At 49.6% G+C, this 21,899-nt stretch overlaps 1 protein-coding gene and 1 long non-coding RNA gene across 4 annotated transcripts in view; one reads left to right on the top strand and one right to left on the bottom strand.

Annotated features, from left to right (window-relative positions):
* Positions 1-519: 519 nt before the first annotated feature.
* The window catches only part of Stn1 (STN1, CST complex subunit), a 44,815-nt gene continuing 23,435 nt past the window's right edge, over positions 520-21,899 (bottom strand). Inside the window, exons 5-10 of one of the 3 annotated variants that reach the window (XM_030250695.1) lie at positions 16,516-16,683; positions 15,580-15,703; positions 13,300-13,471; positions 9,824-9,946; positions 7,295-7,367; positions 520-1,206 (exon numbers count right to left, since the gene is read on the bottom strand). In XM_030250695.1, the coding sequence (XP_030106555.1) occupies positions 1,049-1,206; positions 7,295-7,367; positions 9,824-9,946; positions 13,300-13,471; positions 15,580-15,703; positions 16,516-16,683 (818 nt within the window). In that variant the 3' untranslated portion in view covers positions 520-1,048. Of the gene's footprint in view, positions 1,207-6,695; positions 7,088-7,294; positions 7,368-9,823; positions 9,947-13,299; positions 13,472-15,579; positions 15,704-16,515; positions 16,684-21,899 lie in introns of those variants that run through there. The other 2 variants (NM_175360.3, XM_006526598.4) reach the window with 2 other exon arrangements.
* Gm19557 (predicted gene, 19557) lies at positions 12,471-16,067 on the top strand. Its single transcript, NR_045322.1, has 3 exons — positions 12,471-12,496; positions 12,752-13,044; positions 13,622-16,067. It is a non-coding gene; the product is annotated as a predicted gene, 19557 (long non-coding RNA).

Genomic DNA, 21,899 nt, shown 5'->3' on the forward strand with positions numbered 1-21,899 from the left:
TGTTGAGCTGAGACCCTTTGGGAAGCACAGGGAAGAGAAGGTGGCTGTGTCGTCCCTATTAATACAGAGTCGCCAGAGGCCTGGAATAGCTCCTGGGCCCAAGGGATTTCCAGCTGAGCCATCCAGACTCAAGCTACGTCAAAGGCTAGCACAGCAGACTAAGGCAGATGTGCCCTCTGCAAAATGACTGTAATTAACTCTAAATCTTCCTCCATGCTTTCTTTCTGCCGGCTGGATCTGCCATTTGCTGTTGGAACAAGCCTGCTACATAACTCAGATGTTTTCTTTACCTTGTCATTCTGAGCATCACCTGTCTGGGCACATACCGGGCTTCGTCTGGATGGTGTCGGCACACCCTGCACACTCAGCGGCAACCTTGAAAATAACACTATCAGCCAGACAGTTGGCCGATAGCCTCTGCCATCTTCAGGGGCACCGAGGAACCACACATTTAGTTGGGCACCTCTCCTGAGTGCAGGGAAATGTTCTGAGACAACTTTCAAGTCATAAGGAAATGAATTGAAATGCCAAGCCATGCATTGGAGTTTTTATTCTTCAATGCAGATCTGCAAGCCTCAGCAGCCCTCACCGCTACTGCTGAAGTCCCAGGAAACTGAGGCAAACGTCAATTACTGTAGGAGACGATGCGCCTATACGAGCTCTTGACACATCAGGGGAGCCTGGTGGGGATGTATGTGGTAGCTTGGAGTGTGACGTTTTCAGACGGTGTAGTCTGCTATTTCTGCTCCAGTTCAGATGTGGAGGAGCCTTCGCCCTGGGATGCCCCTCTATCGAGACGGGGCCCCTGAATTCAGACACAGTGATTAAACCAGCAACACCGTTTTCTCCCATTCTGTTCTGAGTGATGGGAAGTCCAGCCAGGGAGCTGACAAGGAGGGCTTGTGTGTGTCATGGCTGACATCAGAGCCATCTGTCTCAGTCCTATTTTCCTGTGACTTATCAGAGCTTACTATGGGATGTGTAAGTCTTTACTGGGCCTGTGAGCAGAACCTAGGGTAGAGCCTCCCGCTTTGCTCCGCGGCTCTGCTCAGAAGGCCGCGTAGTAGTGGTCCGCGGTGCTGACGATGTCACTCTGGTCCTCCAGGAGCTCCAGCACCCGCTGCAGCACAGCCTTGCTCAGGTCCCAGCGGAGGTTGAGGTGCACACAGTTCAGGATGTGTAGCAGGTGGCAGCCCTTCTCCATATCTACAGGCAAGGGCAGACACCAGGTGTGACTGTGACAGCCGGGCCCTCCTCTGTCCCTCTCCAATGTGACATAGCCCGAGGCTCCACACGCATGCCTCTGTGACACAGCCCACTTCTCAGACTTCCAGTCAATCTGTATAGCCTATCCTAATGGCTGTGTGGTCCCTGATAAACCCTTTTCTCTGGTACACAGTACTGAATCCTGGCTTTCCAGGAGGCCTCTGGAGACTCACAGTAGAGCTGGCCTTTTCTTTGCTTTTTTCTTTTCTTTTCTTGTTTTTTTTTTTTTTTTTTTTTTTTTTTTTTGAGACATGGTTTCTCTGTTTAGCCCTGTAACTCACTCTGTAGACCAGGCTGGCTTCTACTCAGATATCCACCTGCCCCTGCCTCCCGAGTGCTGGGATTAAAGGCGTGTGCCACCACTGCCCAGCGAGAGCTGGTCTTTCTTAACTCAATGGGGTGGCTTGGCTAAGGGATTCCTACCTTGAGCCCGTCCCATGTTTCCTCTTCTGGCTTTCACTGCGTCATATCTATGGCAGTTGTAGTTTAGTAATCTTTCACCTTTTGACCCCAAACTAAGCACTGGGCACTCAGTGATGAAAGCTGAAGGCTGGCACCCCACCCCCTCGTGGGGTTAGTGATCATTACCTCTACGCTCATGTGTTAGCAGCCTCTTCTCCTTACCAAGCAGACTAAAGCAGACTAGAACGGAAGAACAAATGCACTGTGCTGTGTTCTGTCCCTCTACGTCATCTGGACATCTTCTGACATAAACAATATCCTAAGTCACAGAGGAACCTCATCACTAAAAGCCAGGCCCTCCTCAGAGCCCCAGCCCTGGCACACACCAGCTGAAGCTGGTCTACGCTCCCATGGTAACCAAAGGGCTCGAGTGGGGAAGGCTCTCAGAGAAGCAGCTTTGTACCCTTGAGCAAGTCACAGCACCCACGAGAATCAGTTCTGTTTACTGGTTGTGGGACAGGGAGCATTTGTGATCCTCTCATGGCCTGAGGTCCCAGGCTAACAAAGGTTAGATTGTGACCCCTAGTGGTTGAATATACTCATTACTTTCAAAATGCTGTCGTTGAAGAAGCACTCTACATGTGTGTTACAACGGTACATGTTACACAATACATGTTACACGGTACATGTTACATGGCACCCATTAGATGTAAAAAGGACACAGCGAATACACAGGGCGTGGCTGTGTTCCAGAGCTGGTCTTCCAGGGAATCTAGGTGAGATGCTTACTTGCACGTTTTGTGCTTAATTTTTCTACTCATGAGAACATTTCCAGAGTCAAAAGACATTTGGGCTGGGTGGTGGTGGCGCACTTGGCAGGCAGAGGTGGGCAGATTTCTGAGTTCTAGGCCAGCCTGGAACAAACTACAAAGTGATTTCCAGGACAGCCAGGGCTACACAGAGAAACCCTGTCTTGAAAAAACCAAAAAAAGAAAAAAGAAAAAAAGAAAAAAAAAAAACATTTGGATCGTACAACTCTTTTTTGGAAAATTTACCATTGTTATACCATATGTAAAGCTGAAATCCAGGCTTTTTAATCTAGAAGCCACCTACAGTAGAGAAAAATCCACACAACAATCCCACCTGAAATGTTTCTGCTTCAGTATTCAGCCAAGGGGCAGAGAGCTAGAGCGAGCCTTCAGGACCCCAGGCTAGAGGTAAGGGCTACCAGTCACTGTCCCGTCGGGAAAGGGAACCTCGCTTTTCTCACCCCTTTCTAGCCTAAATTAGAATTCTCTCAACAGCTTTGGGAACACCAATTCACATTCTTCAGGTAGACACCACTGTCACCTGCTCTGCAACCAGGCTCTCTCTGATGCCACATGCTGCCCACCTTCTGAAAGGACGAGCCCCTTAGTCCTTCATGGAGCTGATGCCGGCTTAGGCTTAGTGCAGACACTTTCCTTGCTATGGTCTCAGCCCCAGTCCCTCTAAATGTCAGCCCATCACTTATTAAAGGCCCAGTAGGAATGATGAAATGAATAGACTGACCTCTCTGGACAACTGTGGAATAGCATGTAGCCACTTAGAAGTTGGAGGCATCTTTCCACACACAGCGCAATTGCCAATGCCCTCTAGAGGTCAATGCTGGGTGCAGACAATGCAGATTATAGGCCAACCTTGAGTTTCTAGAAAAGCAGGATTGTGTGTTTGCATGTGCACGGAGCACCCCCAGACGGATGCTGGTCTGGTGTGGAGAGGGGGGTCTGAGGTCCTCTGAGCAGTTCTGCACTGTCTGACTTTTTAGGACCTGCGTATTTATTACTCAGTGCCACAGGTTATGACAAGAGAAAGACAGGTGACTACAGCCAATGCTAAGAGAGTTCCTGTGAGCCGGGCAGTGGTGGCGCATGCCTTTAATCCCAGCACTCGGGAGGCAGAGGCAGGCGGATTTCTGAGTTCGAGGCCAGCCTGGTCTACACACGGAGTTCCAGGACAGCCAAGGATACACAGAGAAACCCTGTCTCGAAAAACCAAAAAAAAAAAAAAAAAAAAAAAAAAAAGAGAGAGAGAGAGAGAAAGAGCGAGAGTTCCTGTGAGTATCCTAGGGAGTTATTCGCACTAGGTGATTGGCCGATAGCTCTTAGAGGCCTGCATGTGTTGGGAGCAGAGCTCAAAGGTCCTTGCACTCCCAGGTCTCCAGGAAACCAGGATGTCTTTCCAATGGAAAATACGTAAAATTTGTTTTTCCATTCAGAAATCTGGGAATCGGAGGTGATTAACAGCCTGATGATGTGCAATATCTGTCGGGCCAGGACAGATCAAACTTATTTTTTATTTTTATTTTTTAAGATTTATTTATTATTATATCTAAGTACACTGTAGCTGACCTCAGACGCACCAGAAGAGGGCGTCAGATCTCATTACGGGTGGTTGTGAGCCAACAGGTGGTTGCTGGGATTTGAACTCAGAACCTTCGGAAGAGCAGTCAGTGCTCTTACCCGAGGAGCCATCTCTCCAGCCCCCATATCAAACTCTTACAACCGGGACCAGTAATGACTGGTAATCTCAATGACTTGTACAGTCAGAGGCTCCCCCAACCAGGACCAAAGATACCTAGTAGTCTAAATGACCGTTACAATATCTGTATAGCCAAAGGCTCCCCCAAGCTTTCATAACCAGGACCAGAGGTGGCTAATAGCCTAAATGACCTCTCCACTACCTCTATGAGCAGACCAGCTCTTCCCCTAGACCCTTAAGCTAATACATGTAGCCCATCTCCAGAACCCGTCTTCTTGGAAGAAATGACATGTGCCCTGAGTTGAGGTTCAATGTAATTATACCTTGTGCACCGGGGATTGTATTATACCTGGAAACTTCTTTTCCAAAATTACACTGGGTTTAAAGAATGCTGGCAGTAAACCCCCTGGCACCAGACTCCCCGAGGTTTGATCCAGGTTGATGATACCAAACTGAATTGAGTTTTCACTCTCACCTCTTCCTGGTTCGCTTCCCTGCCAGCTGTGACTGCCTGCAGGGTCCCCCTCACACAACTTACAGACAGTGGCAGAGCCATCCACCATGGTAGGCTCAGTTGCCCGGGCAGGGGCTGACCAACCAGTGTATATAAAACCTGTCACTTTTTTTTAAGTCTCTTTTAAATATTTTATTGGGGTGCATGTGTGCACGTGCCACGGCACGGATATGAATTAGGGAGCTGCTTCTTGCCGTCCATCTTGCTGCTTTCTGCTGCTGCACTGTGTGTTCCACGCTAGCTGGCCTGGCCCATGAGCTTCGTACCTGCCTCCCAGTTTGCTAGAGGGGTGCTAGGAACACAGGTGTGTGCCACTGAACCCAACTTTTCTGTGTGTTCCAAGGACCTGAACTCTGATAATCAGGCTTTCAGAGCAAGCACTGCCACCCACGGAGCCACTCCTTCCGAGGATGGAGTGTGGACCCCTTTCGTTTACTTTACGGGTGCCAGGCTATAAAGCGCTGCAGTCCCAATGTGCATCAATCTAAGAATGCGGCGGCTGAGGGGCCTGGGATTCAGTGTGGAGGAATGGCATTTTGGGACCATCCGTTCTGGCTGAGGCTCTCACAAAGCAGCAGACAGAGAGGCTGCCTATTGGTTTTGCTTTGTTGCGACAGTCTGTGGGCTGGAGAGGCACCTTGTTTTGGAAGCCTAAGGACCTGAGATTTCAAATCTCTGATACCCATGTAAAATCAGCCAGGCACGGCTGCAGGAGCGCCTGTAACCCCTGCACTGTGTGAATGTGGGGAGGGAGGGGTAGGCACAGGAGAACAGCTGGAGCACCTTGGCTGCCAGCCTTCCTCCATGCTCAGTGACAAGTCTGTCTTAAAAGAATAGGACAGGGGAAGAACTGAAGGAGCTGAAGGGGGTGGCAACCCCACAAGAAGAACAACAGTGTCAACTAACTGTATCTGGGACCCCTGGGGATTCCCAGAGACTAAACCACCAACCAGTGAGCATATATGAGCATACATGGCCTGGTCCATGGCCCCTGGCCTCAATGGGAGAGGATGTGTACAGGTAGAGACTGGGTGCCCCAGGGAAGGAGGGTTGCGGGGGGGAAAGGTAAGGTAGGGGGAGTGAGAGGGTGAGATGGGGAGCACTCGCTCAGAGGCAGGGGTGGGGTGGGGGGTGGGGGTGAAGAACTCTTGGAGGAGGGACCAGGAATGAGGGTAAGATTTGGAATATAAATAAATAAAGCAGTTTTTAGAAAGAGAGAGAGACAGAGACAGAGAGAGAAGGGCAGAAAGGGATAGAGGACATCTAAAGTCTTCCTTTCATTTCCATGCACATACACCAGGTACATATAACACACACACACATACACACACATACACACACACACATACCACACACACATACACACACACACACATACATACATACACATACACATACACACAGGAAGGGGGAGGGAAAAAGAAAGGTGAAATAGAGGGGTATGGGCAGGGGGAGAAAGAAAGCACATCTCATTGTGTTAACCCTGGCTGACCTCCTGCCTCGGCCTTCCCAGGGCTGGGGTTACAGGTCCATGCGACCATGCCTGCCTGTGCTGCTCCATCCCTGCTACGAATGAGCCAAACAGCATCCATTACTACCGTAACAGGACTGCTTTGGGGCTCGCTCTTTCCTTCCCTTTCCCTCCCTCCCTTCCTTCCTCCGTTCCTTCCTTCCTTCCTTCCTTCCTTCCTTCCTTTCTTTCTTTCTTGTCTGATTGTGGCACCCTATTGGTTCTGATCTCACTGGGTCCTAAACCACAGGGTAGATGACCTGGCCTCCCTCTACCTGTCTGTAGACCCAGCCTTTCCTTCTGGGTCTGAAAGGAGTGAAAGACTTCTCCAGAGAGAATAAAAATAGGAAGGGGACCCAGGGCTAACAACCCTTTCTGCTCCTAGGATCATGGTGACATAAGTATTTGTCATTGGCATATGTTTGCAAAAGCCAGGCTCTGGACGGTCACCTTGAAGACTCACAAGTTCATACAGACTCATGATAAGACGGATGCTTTCTTTGTAATTAGGGTGAATTGATATGCGAGTTATCAGACTAGATGTAGTTTGAGTGTCCAGCCACTAGGGGCCGACCTAACTCCACAAACCGGCACTATTTTTCTAAGCCATTTCATTTATAACTCAAGGGTTTCTTGAGATGACTGGATTTCGTTATTCATGAACTGTAATGTCTAAGAGCCGTCCTGCCTGAAACTGAAAAGCCTTGATGTTTGAGAAGAGAGTGAATGTTGACATTACATTCAGAGGCAGTGGTAAACATGGGCGACAAACCAGGGACCAGAAGCAGCGAGCGCATCTCAGAGCCGAGCGTGGTGGTTCACTTCAGTGTGCCCGAATCTCAGGGAGAGCTTGGTGGTTGGCCTCCAGCTTATCCCTACAGGACCGGACACCCCAGGGCTGTTTAAAGGAGCCCCACATGCTGACTCCTCTGCCCAGGCAACACGACATAGAGGAGAGGACAATGAGTCTCGGAGGACAGAAGCCCTGGCTGTCTCCCTCCTGAGTCAGGACAGAGCATCCTGATTCTGTCTAGGAGGGAAGGAACCCTGGGCGCACCGGCTCACCATCACAAAACACTTACGGTTTGGTTTCTGACAGTCTTCCTTAATGATGTGGTAGATCTTCTGCTGCAGGTCTTTGTCTTTGGTGGTTACCTAAAAGGAGAATCCAGAGAGGAAACGTGGTTTGAGAACACAGCAGTGTGTCACTCAGAACTCAAGACCAGCCTTCGAGGCGGTTCTACAAATCCCATAGCAACGACAAGCCTCCCCCATACGCCCTCCCTCAGTGATTCTGATGCGTGGTGGCCGCTGCAGCTCCGCTCTGCCCCTAAGGACACAGCTCTCTCAGGAGCTGGTTTGTTGGGGCCAGAAGGGAAAGCATAACTGGAACCCTGTGCCTTGAAGGGGCAACTGCCCTTTTCTACACTGTGGCCACTCAGACAGACACTCCTCTTCCTTGCCCAGTGTTTTTGAAGGAGCTCCCGCAGGTTCAAAGTTTCCTCCCTGTCCCAGCCTTCTTCCTCTCGGTCCCCTTCTTGTCTTATATTTCTTTAGTTCCTCTTCTTCTAAGCACAAGGAAGAATTAAAGAAGAAATGGGCATGGGGAAGCCAGCAAGCTAGAGAATCCAGCTTATCTACAGAAACGCTCTCTGCTCTTGTAGGCACACCCACAACCATGTTTCTCAACTAGCAGCAGGCTTCACCCTCAGCTACAGGCAGTAAATTTAATAACACTAGAGAAGAGAGAGGGGAGAAGAGGGAAGGGAAGAGGGAAGAGAGGCAGAGAGGGGGGGAGGGAGAGGAAGCAAAAGAAAAAGAAGGTGAGGGAGGGAGGGAGGAAGAGAAGAAAGGGGAAGAGGGAAGGAAGGAAGGAGTGTGTAAAAGGAGAGAAGAAAGAGGAAGGAGGAAGAGCCAAGTCTAAGCATGGGAACACAGCTGAAGAACTGGGTACAGGAAACAGCCATGGCCGCCCGTGAGACCTGATGACTTCGGACTCACAAGATTAGTGTGAAGGTCAACCATGGGTGCAAACAGAGCTCTGGGCTCTGCTGTAACTATGTCCCCAGCAGGGCTTCAGGAGAAAGGAAAGCCACAAATCAGGGATGAGTGGAAGGGAGGGGTCAGCCACAGAAGGGGCCGTGGGATCTATTCCTGTTTGACTACCCCTTCCAGCTCAGGGTGATTCATTCACAAGAGGAAGTGCCCAACCCTGCCACACCTCGCCCTGGGCAGCTGCAGTTGCCCTGGCTGCTTCCCAGGGAGGGTTGCTCTCTACAGACAGACCCTCACAGAAGCCAACCCAGAACAGAAGGAGGCACAAATCTCTAAGAGGGCTCCAGCTGAACTTAGTGTGACAATGGCCGCCATGTCCTGCTTGGCCCCTCCCATCCCGGGATGAGTGGACAGCACTGTGTTATACTGGCTTACCTCTCAACACTGTGGAAAACCCCTCCTACTTAAATAAATAAAACCTGGGCCTCTCCACAGAGGAAATGACCTGCTAAGTAGACCTCTAGCGAGTCTGCAAGCAGGCAGGCCCAGCAGCCTGTCTCCAGAGCTCTCATCTTATTCTGAAGCCACTTCTCCGCTCTGGACACGAGTGGTCCTCTCTCAGCTTACTGCCTCCAACATCAAAGGCATGCAGCAAGAGGCAGACTTCTACCTTGAAAAGATGGAGGCAAGCAAGCAGCCGTCCCGTTCCTCAGAAGGGAGGCTGGCAAGCAAGGCCTTCAGGGAGGCAGACTGGAGTTACCTGAAAGCTTTAACTAAAGTGTCCTTTGCTCCGGGCGCTCTCCTGCGTGAGCCGTCCTTGGAAATACCAACACAGATTCACACAGAGAGCCACACAGATCGAGTCAGGAAACACTATTTGTGACAGCAAAAGTCGTACAACCGTAGTGTCCGTCCGTCCGTCACAAAGGAATGGCTAGAAAGTTCTGGTAAATACTCCTGGTCAGAAAGAGTGAGGCAGACTCGCAGGTGCCGGGACACACGGGCACAGGGACAGACGGTGGCACTGCAGGCTGTGCGGAGCACTCTTCACAGCAGTGGGACATCTGGTGATGCCCGAAGGCATTTCTGATTGTCACAACATACTAGGTGCTAGTGGCATTTAGTGTGAGAGGCCAGGGATGCTGGTGGAAGACACAGGACAGTCTCCAGTGCATCAGCATCTGCACCAGGAGCTCTGAGGATGAGGCCTTCTCAATTAGAAGATAGCTCACTCACTCTTACTCCCTTCCCTTCCGTTCCCCCTTCCCCTACCCTTCCTTCCTTTCTTAAAAAAGCCATAGGGACGTGCTTGTATATCTGTCAATGTACAGATAAATATTTAGACGGCCATTGGGCTTCAAGTGGCAGCATGGATCCGGAGTAGTGGCACACACCTACAATCCCAGCCGTGGAGAGGTGGAGCCAGGAGATTAGGAGTTCAAGGTCAGCCTGGGTTTACAGAGTCAGACTGTTTCACTGGAGGAAACAGTTACATTGTGAAAGGGTAAGAGGTCGCTTTCACCCCGACTCACTGTCTTAGAAACTGGTACTATTCCTAAGCCTAACTGTACTTGTAACGGAAGCCATGAGGGGAAACTAGGCTGCAGGTCTCTTACGTAGTACAGCTTATCAGAGCCACTGTCTCTCTGGAACACGAGTCCTTTTTCCTGAAGCAGCTGGAGAGCATTCTTAAACACTCTCTGCGCTACGCCAGAAGTGCCACTGTCCTTTAACTCCACCTGCACAGGGAAGAAAAAGAAATGTCTCATCTTCCATTACCTGCGACTAACTCCCAAGCCCAACTGGTTTATTATGAATTCACCCAACAGGCTTTTCCTGTGCTGAGTCAGCGTGCTCTAGGCATGCGTCAGCTGAGCAGGCCGGCATTTAGGCAGGGTCAGAAGTCTGCTCTGGAGGGTCACACTTGGTAACTGTGCTGAACTTGGGTTCTGCTCTGACTGATCACGGCTTTGCCCCCAGGCTGCTGGGCGATCTTTCCCATGAGCATCAGCTCCCTCCTCTGAGAGGCCGGGTCAGCAGGGAAAGCACTCGCAGCCATAGGGAGCCAACTGCAGCTCAGCTCCCAGGAACTGCAAACAATACAGGACGCATCCTCTCCAGAGACTGCCTCGCGGCCTCAGGATGTGCTGCCTAGCCTGTTTCAAAGGCCACAGTCCTGAGAGCAAGGACACCAGGGGTCCCTTCTGACAAGCCAGCCGCTTCCGGGACTGAGATCTGTGTTTTGCTCGTCACTTTCAAAAGAACAATGACAGACACGCACGGTTCAGGAAACCAAAATTGCTCACAGACTGAAGCAGCGACTTGGTGCTCAGGCCAGGAACTGGGTGGCTTCCTGAAATATATATAATCTGCCCGCCCAAACATAGTCAGCATTCATCTAGCTGTCAGAGAAACAATGGTCCTGTAAGATCTGCTTATCATGTTTCTGGATTTGCTAAGAAAGGCGACGGTTAGAAAAAAAATCAGAAGGGAGAGACGGGGAAGTGAGCAGCCATGAGTGACAACAGGGCGCCCAGGGCTCTCGGGTTTCTGCATCGCCCGAGCATCTGCAGTCTCCCAGGGCGCTATTAATTGAGGGACACTGACATCCCAAGCAGGGCAATTTGACCAACTGATTCATAATTGATGGAAGAAATCGTTTTCAAAGAGAAACAAATACAGCGACAGATCAGTTTCTTTTTAAATATACAGCACTACACAGAAACAGTCTTCTGCTCTAAGCTTCTTCAAAAGGATACCACGTCAAAACTCCGCCACAGAACATCCTGCCTGGGGGAGTCCTGACGTCTTTCCAGTCAATTGTAGCCATCATGGCTTCACATGAAGGTGGGCCTCGCTACTTACTAATGCTTCTTTAGAACTGGGCATGGTAGCAGACACATAAAGTTCTGCACATAAGAGGCTCAAGCAGAAGGACTGTGAATTTGAGGCTAGCCTGGGTTATGTAGCAAGTTCCAGGTCAGCCTGGACTACAGAGTGAGACCATGCCTCAATAGAAAGAGGAGATGCATGGCTGGAAAGGTGCTTGCCCCCACGTCAAGGCACCTGCTGCCAACTCTTAAGGATCTGAGTTTGATCCTTGGGCCCCAAACACACGCATGCGCGTGCACGCACGCGCGCGCACACAAACCCTGATCTAAAATGTTTTAAAAGGAAAAGAAAAAGGGGAGAGAAGACTAGGAAAGATTTTACTGAAAATAAACTGAGAGGCATCAGAAGCCCTAGGAAGGTCAGTTTAACTCTGAGCTTATTCTAAATGATGAAATGGAAAGGAGGCCAATGGGAAGTGGGCAGTCAGATGGGAGGCTGTCTACAGGCCAACGGGAAGTGAGCAGCTGGAGGCTGAGGCTGTCTACAGGCCACTGGGAAGTGGGCAGCCGGAGACCAAGGCTGTTTAGAAGCAACCTTGGCAAAGAACAAAGTTCCCAGCCACGACCTTCTCCACCCGAGTGTTTTTCTGAAACTCTATCCCTCATCTCCCTTTATGAAATCCTGGGTCACTGCGCACAGAGCCTGTTGCCAGGAAGAGGTAATTAGGTGTGTGAACAAATCTAGGAAGCAAGGTCATGAGGGGCTGGGATGGTGAGAAGGTGCCTGTCCCACCAGCAGCATCCGGAATAAGTTAGGACACTCAGAGCAGCCTGGCTGCTGACGGGAGAAGACTGGAGAGGCGTCAGGACAGTTGCAGAATGGAGCCTGGTTATGGGTGTGAACTCATCCTTGGTACGGGGAAGGAAAGCTCTTAGATGGTGGCAAATCTCTACGTACACAAAGAACAGAAAGATGCACTGCTCACTGAAAACCGAGGTCTCCTAAAGCCGGCAGTGCACTCCCATGTGGGGAACAAGAAGGGAGGCGCCCACCGCTGTCAACATAAGCACAGCATTTGGCCAAGGTCATGCTCCGGACCGGCGGTGGGATCAGGAGCAGGGTGGGAGAGGATGGGAGGGAAACACGCCTGCCATTCTCAGGACCATCTGAATTAAAAAAAAAAAAAAAAAAAAAAAAACCCAAAACCCCAAAATCAATCTTCATTCCTGCAGTACCCAGTCCTGAGGTCCTGTGTAGAGAGCACAGAACATGCAGACAGGGCCTCTGCTAGGACAGCCCTTCAATTCTGCTACAAGAGGTGGGAAAAAAAACCCAAAAACCAAAAAACCACTATGTGCCAGTGACGTCAGCAGGCTGGGACGTAATGGGCGGGGTGAGGACTGCAAGGGACAAGTGGCAGTGACATCACAGATACAGATGGAACTCAGGCCGGGAAGGTAAGTACTAGTGACACAGACAGGGATGCCCCGGGGGTCACAACAGTGAGGGGTGAGATACAGATCTGTGGAGAGATACTGAGGGCAAGTAGCAGTCAGAGGGGATGAGGCATCAGAAGATGACGGTAAGCCGAGACTGTTCACTTAAAAGTAAATACACAGTCACACGCGACAGCAGCGGACCCAAGAGCAGTAATACAAGCGACAGGCTAAACCGGAAATGTCTTAGTAAATCTTAACTTTGTACTAACATAGAAACAGCAAACACCAAAGCAGTGTGCCAGGAGCCCTCGGAGTGCAAGGCGGGGCTGTACCGAGAGGAACGGGAACACTGCTTGGTCCTCTGCACTTTCCTAGCTACAGACATGACTGGATGCAGCTTGGCCTTCACTCGAATTCCTACAACAGGACAGATGAACCTTTCCCAAGGCAAAAGGAGTAAGTCATTAAAAGCCCTGGCTCAGGGATCATCTTGCTGATCGATACATCCTCTTGGGTAGAGGATAGTTGTCTCCTCTCATCTCCCTGACCTACGGGACACCATCTCGGTGAGTACTGGCAACTGCGTGCTGTGACCTCAGCCTAAACACTAAGTGCAGTGTGACCTTGTAAGGGGCAGGTTCAGTGCATTTCAGATTCTTAGTGGTCAGTCACCTTTCCAGAATAGAAATGGCACATGCTAAAACGGTGACCTCTGCTTTTGGAGTCCATCCAGTGTGACTCTGACACCAGTCACTTATGCATCTCCCTCCACCCCACCCCCAGCCCCACCCCCCACATACCTCCCAATGTGCCACACTTACTTGGTCCGAGCCCGTGCTGTGGGTCACAGGCCGACTGGCCAGAGACTGCAAAGACTCCACTGTCTCTAACTCCTGCTGGTAGAAGCTTTGCATTTTCTTCTCCTGGAGGAATTCTTTAATTTTCTCACTCAGCAAAGACGTGAGGCCAGCGAGATCCAAATTGTCTTTATTGCTGCAGGGAGCAAAGTTTTAAAACACCCTGCAGAAAGAAACCACTACTCGGCTCCTTTTGGAGTACACGAAACCAAAAGCTATCTGGGAGAGCCATCCTGCACCATGCTTGTTTTGATTTGCTGTTGTGTTGTTTTGTTTTTACAAACAGGGAAATCCACACGGTGCCCGCTGTGTAGCTTTGGTGGGACCGTGTCACTTGCTGGACACTCGTGGTGGATTATAAAGCGGGTCGAGAACAGCATGGAGGAGGGCCATGTTTGTGAGGGAGAGGAGATCCCACCAAATATCTAGGTGACGTTCATGCTCTTGTGTGCACAGAAGACAGGCATCTAAAGGGAACCAAGCCAGCTCAAGCCCTCTGGCAACCTCTGGGCAGTAGTGCGGAGAGGGTTCCCACTTTCTGTGTTACGCATACCTGCTGTTTGCACTGTTTGACTTACTGGATAAGCGATACATTTACATGTTTGAAAAGTTAAAGAGAGGGCCGGGGTACAGCTCAGTGCTAGAGCACTGGCCTAGCGTGAGTTTGGTCCTGGTTCATTCTCTACCCCGGAAGAAAAACTGTGTGTGACGGCTGTGTGTGTGTGTACACGCTGTACATGTGCTGTGTGTATGTGTGCTGTGTTAAGTACGTGGTCTGTGTATGCTGTCTATGTGCATGAATGTTGTGTGTGTGTGAGAGTGTGTATGTGTGTGTGCATGCATGTGTGTATGTGCTCTGTGTGTGTGCATGTGAGTGTATGTGCTCTGTGTGTGTGCATGCATGCATGCATGCAGATGCCAGAACTTGAAGATACTGGTGCCCTGCTTCATTTCCCTCTACCTATTCCCTTGAGAGCAGATCTCTCATTGACTTTAGAGATAAGGAAGTGGACAGCAAGCCCCGCTGATCGCCCTGCTTCCATCCCCTTAGTGCACACCAGCCGGCCCAGACTTGCCTATAGCCGGGATCTGAGCTTAGGTGCTCACGCATGGGGGACATGCACTTTTACCCACTGAGCTAGCTCTCTAACCCCTCTGCCACCAACTCAATAAAATCAATAATAAGGACAGAATAAAAAGTACCCTCCTGTGCTGGCTAGTTTTATGTCAACTTGACACAACTGACATAGTCATCTAAGGAAAGGGAACCTCAATTGAGAAGATGCCTCCAGAAGTCCGGGCAGCAGGCAAGCTGCAGGAGATTTGCTTAGTGATTGATGTGGGAGGGAGGGCCCAACCTATTGTGGGTGGGGCCACCCTCAGGCTGGTAGTCCTGCATTCTCCTATAAGGAGAATGAGCAAGACCTGGGGAGCAAGTGAGTAAGCATCTATGTATGCTTACCCCTCCATGGCCTCCGCGTCAGCTCCTGCCTCCAGGTTCCTGCCCTGTTTGAGTTTCAGTCCTGACTTCCTTGGATGACGACAGTGGACTGGGAGTAGAGGTTAAATAAACGCTTTCCTCCCTAAGCTGCTCTGGCCATGGTTTCATCACAGCAGTAGTGACCCTAAGTAAGACACAGCCTCATACCATCCTCCCAGCTTGAAGCCTCTAGAGAGCCACTGATAAGCAGTTTTCTTTACCTCATATTTTAGCAAATGTGTGTACATTTGTATTCCTCTTGGGCTTTGTGTCCCCTCTGTACAGGAGTGAAACCCACCCTGTACAGGAGTGAAACCCACCCAACCCGGTTGTTTTTGTCCTTGTTTTATGGTGGGGGAATGCAGGATCGGGGTCACTCTGTGATGGGGACTGTGATGTGCCTCAGTGCAGGCTTCTTCGTGGTTCTCCCCTGGAGGTTTGCTAAGCTTCTTGGATCTGTGTTTCTAGTTTTTAGCTAACTTGAGCAAGTTTCAGCCACGACCCAAATATTCATCTGTGTTCCCTCCACTCCTTCGGTAACTCCAAGTATAATATATTACACAATACATAACAATCATCATGGGCTTGTGTTTCATTCGCAACGACCCTAGTGCCTCTACGCTGTAGTCACTCTCGCTTTGCAGGAGTGGGAACTGAGGCCAGGGAGGCGGAGCCCATGGTCCTCAGGTGGGGGATGTTTGATGATTTGTACCCCAAGCTTCCCTGCGGCCGTATGTTCTCAGCAGTGACAGCCAGGGACTTACTTTAGTGCCTCCTCCTCCTGTAGGGCTGGGTTACGGAAGGGCTGGTCGTACACCTTCTGGTAGAGCTTGGGCAGCTCAAGCATCCTTGCGATTTGCATGTTCCACACTGGATCGTCCACCTTATCTAACAACCCAGGAAAGAGAGGCCACAGGAGTAACCCCGAGAGAACGTCTTCCCACGTCCAAACTACCACTAGGACAATAGTCTAGAGTCACAGAACAGCTCCAGCCATCCCCTGAGAGAGAAGGCAAGGCCCTATATGTGACAGACACATCTAGGGTAGGGACAGGCCTGTCACTAGCAATCTGTATGTTATGCCGATGGACTACTGGGACAGCCTTGTAATTTATATATGTACTTATTGACAGGGTCTCCCTATGAGCCCTGGCTGGCCTATAACTCATTATGTAGACCAGGCTGGCCTTGAATGCAGGAAGATCTGTCTGACTCTGTCTTCTGGGTTCTGAAATTAAAGGCATGTACCACCATGACTGGCTGCTTTTGAGATTTTTCAGCTGAAAACCAGCCAGCACAGTGCAAAGGGGGCGATTTGGAACCACTTCTAATTAGCTATTTTCATTACAGTTGTCTGATTAGATATTTTCATTCCAGTTGATGGGCTTCATGGTGTTCAAGGTGTCCCCGTCGTTTTGAACTAGTAGAATACTCTATGCTAACAGACTGACATTTAGAATGTCAAAGTGCTTCAGAAACGGTGAAATTATCCAAACTTCCCAATTTACTTCTAATTAACATTCTTCAAAATAAAATTCAAAAAAGCTCTTTTCCTAAAAACGGCACGCTAAACATAATTCCCCCCCAACGGGATCAAATCTTCTATGAGCCTTTCTGGAGTCTGACTTCCAGCTAAACAAGCATTTACTGAGCACACACCCAGAATATCAGCTCATTTGGCAGAAACTTACTGTACTTACAATAAATGTTGGCACAGATCTCTCGCTCTTCTCGGAACATGCGCACAGAGCCTCGGACTCGGATGATATCTCCAATCCCTATCCTGGTTTTCTGCTCGATGGTCTCCTGCAGCTTCTTAAGCTGTGATGTCATGCTAAGCTCTCTCGCAGTGCTCAGAATAGCTGGGTCTGGCGGGGCCAGGAGAAAAGAGAAGAGGTATAAGCGAGGGTCCTTCTATGCTGGGGACACAGTTTGAGGGGCTGAGGAAGCTAGTGTGCCTGCTCTGATGGGGCGTTCTAGTATAATAGCTCCTGGTACCTTTTCAAAGCATCTCCCCAGACGCACAAAGTTTGTGCGATGGTTTGCATATGCCCGGCCCAGGGAGTGGCACTATTAGAAGGTGTGGCCTTGTTGGAGTAGGTGTGGCCCTGTAGACGTGGGCTACAAGACCCTCATCCTAGCTGCCTGGAAGTCAGTATTCTGCTGGCAGCCTTCAGATGAAGATGTAGAACTCTCAGCTCCTCCTGCACCATGCCTGACTGGATGCTGCCATACTCCAGCCTTGATGATAATGGACTGAACCTCTGAACCTGTAAGCCAGCCCTAATTAAATGTTGTCCTTACAAGAGTTGCCTTGGTCATGGTGTCTGTTCACAGCAGTAAAAACCTAAGGAAAACAGAAGTGTATCTATCCAAAGGCAGAACAAAAGGAGAAGTCTCTGGAGTGAGGCCAAGTGGGAAGCTCCCGGGTGACTGTACCGCCCTTCCCGCCCCTGCATCACCCGCCCCTGCATCACTGGTGCAAAGGGCTCTATGTAGCCCTGTGCACACGTTCAGAGCAACTGGGGCAACAACACTACGCTGCCCTCTGTTCTGAAAGCTTTATATTGTTTTTGCAGTATTAAGAGACTGAACCTAGGGCCTCTCGCACGCTAGGCAAACACTGTACCACTGAGTGGCACCTACCCCGCCCCCCCGCCCCCCCCCCCCCCGTTTGATTTTACTTTATTTTGAGCCAAGGGCTCAATGAGTTGCCCAGGCTAACCTTGAACTCACTCACTCTTTAGCCCAGGAAGGCTTTCTAAAAGTACAGATGTTTTATTTTTAATTGTGCATATGTGCATCTGTGTGAGGATATGTATGTGCATGAATATGCAGACACCTACAGAGGTGTTGGGGACCGAATTCAGGTCCTCTGGAAGAGCAGCAAGTGCTCTTCAACTGTTGAGCCATCTCTTCAGACTCGGAATTCACTTCACCTGCCTCAGTTTCCCGAATAAGTGGAACTACACCTGCACTACCACGCCTGGCTACAAACAGCTCTTTAGCGTATGACTGTGGAGGCCTGTGTGGTAGTATATGCTGGTAACCCCAGCTACTCAAGACGACACGGGGAGGATAAGTGAGTTCCTGGCTAGTCTTCAGTGCACAGTGAGGTCCTGTCTCAAAACAATAACAACAAAAGTATTTGTGCAGAGACTTCGTCCCTCCCATCAGTGTTGAGGGGACTAGACTAACCAACCCTTCTCCCTCCCAAGTGTGGGCTCTCTCCTCCCATCTTTATCCTTCACCTCACGGGGAAAAGAAGATAATGTTCACTCAACCCTAAATAATCCCTACCGCTGGGTTTTACTTCTAACTGTATGAGATAAGAAAGGACAGGGTGGGTAGAAGAAGCCTGGCCACTGGGCAGATAGGCGCTCTTCTACGGGCTTTATAACGTGCCCGAGCATCCAGCCCTCACAGCTGCTCCATCGGGAGCTCCACTTCAGAGATGAGACACGTATGTCACAGAGAGGTCAAGCAACCTTTCCGAAGTCAGAATCTTCTTTCCGAAGAAGAGAAGCTGCAGTCTGAACGGCACTGTCTGGCTGCAGAGACTGTAACTACACTGCACTCTGCACCGCCCGCCCCAGGGGATATGGCCTGCGTCTGTAGTCAGAGTGGCTCCCTAGGGACTCGGTGTTCTGTTCTTCTGCCTGCTGGAATTCCACATACGCATGTGGCCATAGAAGCTGCATGACTCTGCGTTTTGTTATCGCTTTGGCTTCTGAAATGTGGTTTGGCTATGCAACCCCAGATGGCCCCGAACGAACCCTTACTTCGGCTTTTGGAGTGCTGAGAGCGGCTCAGCGGATCCTAGTACAGCATCCTGCCACATTAACATGGCAGGTTAGTTGGTAGCCTGGCTGCACGTTCCTTCCCTTTGGATGGCTTCTCATTTTGATTTTGGTCACTGCATGGGGCAGGTGGAGGGGGAGCATTTGGCTCCCAGAGCCAGAGAAACCCAACTTCTATCTCAGCAGGTTCTCAGCTGGGATGACACCTCCTCACGTACAGTGTGTCTCACTCTAATGTCCCTTTCTCCTCAACTGAATGAATCAAGGAAATGAGGAGAATGGCAGTCTACAACTACTACCACACACACACACACACACACACACATACACACAGGCACATGCACACACATACACATGGCTGTTGTGCATGACTCAACTGTGGACAGAGGAAGTGACAACTGTTTGTGACAAGTGACTGGGCTCTCTAGGTAACTATTTACTTTTTTGGGGGGACTCTCACTGCCTCTAGCTCCCAAACACCAGGATTATTGGTTTGTCTCAGTCACTGAGTTGGCTGTCTTTATAAGGGACGACAGCCTCTGTGTCTCTTGGCTGATAAGCTCACACTGTTGGTTTCATTAAACTTCAAGCAAACTGTGCCCACGATGCTTATCACATACATTGTCCATTGCTTTTTTTTTTGGTTTTTCGAGACAGGGTTTCTCTGTGTAGCCCTGGCTGTCCTGGAACTCACTTTGTAGACCAGGCTGGCCTCGAACTCAGAAATCCACCTGCCTCTGCTGGGATTAAAGGCGTGCGCCATCACTGCCCAGCCTATTGCTTTATTTTTAATATTTATTTGATTTCTTTCTCTTGTATCAGAGTTTTTAAAAAAGTATCTTGATTTTTTAATTCATGCCTCTTATTCCCCTGGTTTTAGTAACCCAGCAGCTGGGGTTTCTAGAGCACAGCATGTTTACTGGGACAGACACACAGCGTGCCTTCTTCAGGTTCCTTTACGTAAGCTGCAGGATGCGAGGAGTCACGGTCACCTCTTTCCAGATACGACTCTACCTGAAAAGACATTGGCTAACTGCTGATGTATTTCCTACAGCTCAGTAGGTTTGTCTCAGCAGGGTTTCCTAATAGAGGGATCTTTGTTTTAGTCTTTTGCTCAGATGTTCTGCTTTCTGACCAACTACAATGTTGACAACCATAGTTTTGTAATGTGTAGCAGCACTAATACACATGTGCTGTTCATAGCAACACGGGGAGCACAAAGAACTGCGCATGCGGTGACTGAAACCTAGGAAATCAGACGCAGAGCAATGGCTGCTCAGTTCACTGGGTTTGTCAGTTTCTAAAGGCTGTTCTCCCACCTTCCTACCTCAGGCCCTCTCTCCCCACTTCCTACCTCAGGCCCTCTTGTTCTCTCTCCGAAGTTAGGGGTATTTACAACCTCACTGCCACATCACGGAGATGCTAAAGAGCTCCGCGTGGCCCCACTGACATTATCAGGTTGACAGCTGATCTGAGAAAAGAGGCCTCGCTTTCATTTAAAGAGTAAGTCAAATTGATGAAAGGAGGCTCTAGCGTGTAATTTAATGAATGTAATGAGACAGTTGGAGCCTGACAGAACTCATTTTAGTGGTCTCCATCCTGAAGGTAAACCCCTTTTAACATTCTGATGGTGAGGGCTAACCTGTCTTAACGTTGATCATAAGCTAAGTGCAAATGGTATAGTCAATGTAACATCCACAGGGTTTACATTATAGTTTTTATTTAATTGATTGGAACATGATTTTGACTCACACTGAATTCTGTTTTTTAAAAATGATCTTCTTTGGCCACCTTCCAATGAAAGCCTTTAAACTTTGGGCAATTAAATTAAAAGGAAAGAACGAGTGAGTTGGGAGCAATTTAAAAATACCACGTCACATGTGCCACATCACATGTACCATGACAAGGGCTCTTTCTAGGCTTTCTCCGGAAACTAACCATTTTATTTATGTTTGCAAAGCAGCTTAAAATGAAGACTGCTCTCTAACTGTCACCGGTTCACCTGCTTTCGGACAGTTAAGACATCTACCTCTCAGCATGTTCAGTATTAACAACCGTTGATCTAAAAAATTACTGAGTTTAGGAGTTCCATAGTGTTGCTGGTCATGCCACTTTTTAAAAAGCAGTGAATGTGGTGGCACACACTTCTGTTCCCAGCACTGGGAGGCAGAGGCAAAGGGGATCAGGGAGAGTTTGAGGCCAGCCAGAGCCACATAGTGAGACCCTGTCCCCGCCTGATTGTCCCCTGTATCATCCATGGCCCACTTGGTGCTAAAATGGCAGTGTCAAGTAATGAAGGCAGATCACGTCCACAAAACAGAAAATATACACCATGTGTCCCTTTATAGAAAAGCTTGCTCACCCTCCACCTAACTCAGGCGCTGCCAGACAAACTGCACCTTCTGATTAAGGATTGTGAGTAGAGCCATAAGTCTGTAAATGACTCACAATGCCACTGTGGCCTGCACGCTTCTGTACCCTCCAAGCCTCAAGTGCTGGAAACTATCCAGACTGTACCAGCAAGTGGTCCATCCCGGGAATGAAATAACAACAGACTTCTTACAAAACAGAGAGCTGCGTTTTTGGCTCATAGGCCTGGATGCACAAGCCCAGGGTTAGGCAGTCTCTGTGATTTGCAAAGAGTAACATGTCATAGCAGGATCCTATGTCCAAGCCAGGAAGCAAGAGGAGACTAAGACAGGGTACCATTTCATAGCATGTCCTCAGTGATCTAGGCCCTCACATTAGTCCACAAGATCTTCCATTCCTGCCAACCCTGGAGAGGGAGACTTTCATCCGGACCATAGCCGCAGCACAACCGTGTTAGGAGGTGGGACTGAACAGGAGGCATTCAGAGCAATAGGCCAGGGTGGACGAGTCACTGCTACCATGAGAGCGTGCAGAAAAGAAGGGCTTCTCTCTGCTTGCTCCTTGGCCACGAGAGGAACACTCCAGAGGGAGCAACATTCAAGGAGCCATCTTGGAGGTGGAGACTGGCCTGCGGGTTCTTCGGATTTCCCAACCTCCAGGCCCGACGAACCGTTTGTCATAAATTACCTGCCTAGAGTATTCTGTGGAAGAGCATTGTGACCGTTAATCGTCACTGTCAAGTGGACTGGATTGAGAATCACCATGGAAACACACTCTGGGTATATCTGTGAGGATGTCTCCAGAGAGGATTAACGAGAAGAAATCCACCCTGAGTCTGAGCTGTGTTACGCCATAGGCTGTGATCCCTGACTGCAGGTGGACAGCGGCGTCCATCTTCCTCTGCTTCCTGTGTG

The sequence above is a fragment of the Mus musculus genome, chromosome 19 (assembly GCF_000001635.26).
Source record: "Mus musculus strain C57BL/6J chromosome 19, GRCm38.p6 C57BL/6J".
Classification (NCBI taxonomy): Eukaryota; Metazoa; Chordata; class Mammalia; order Rodentia; family Muridae; genus Mus; species Mus musculus.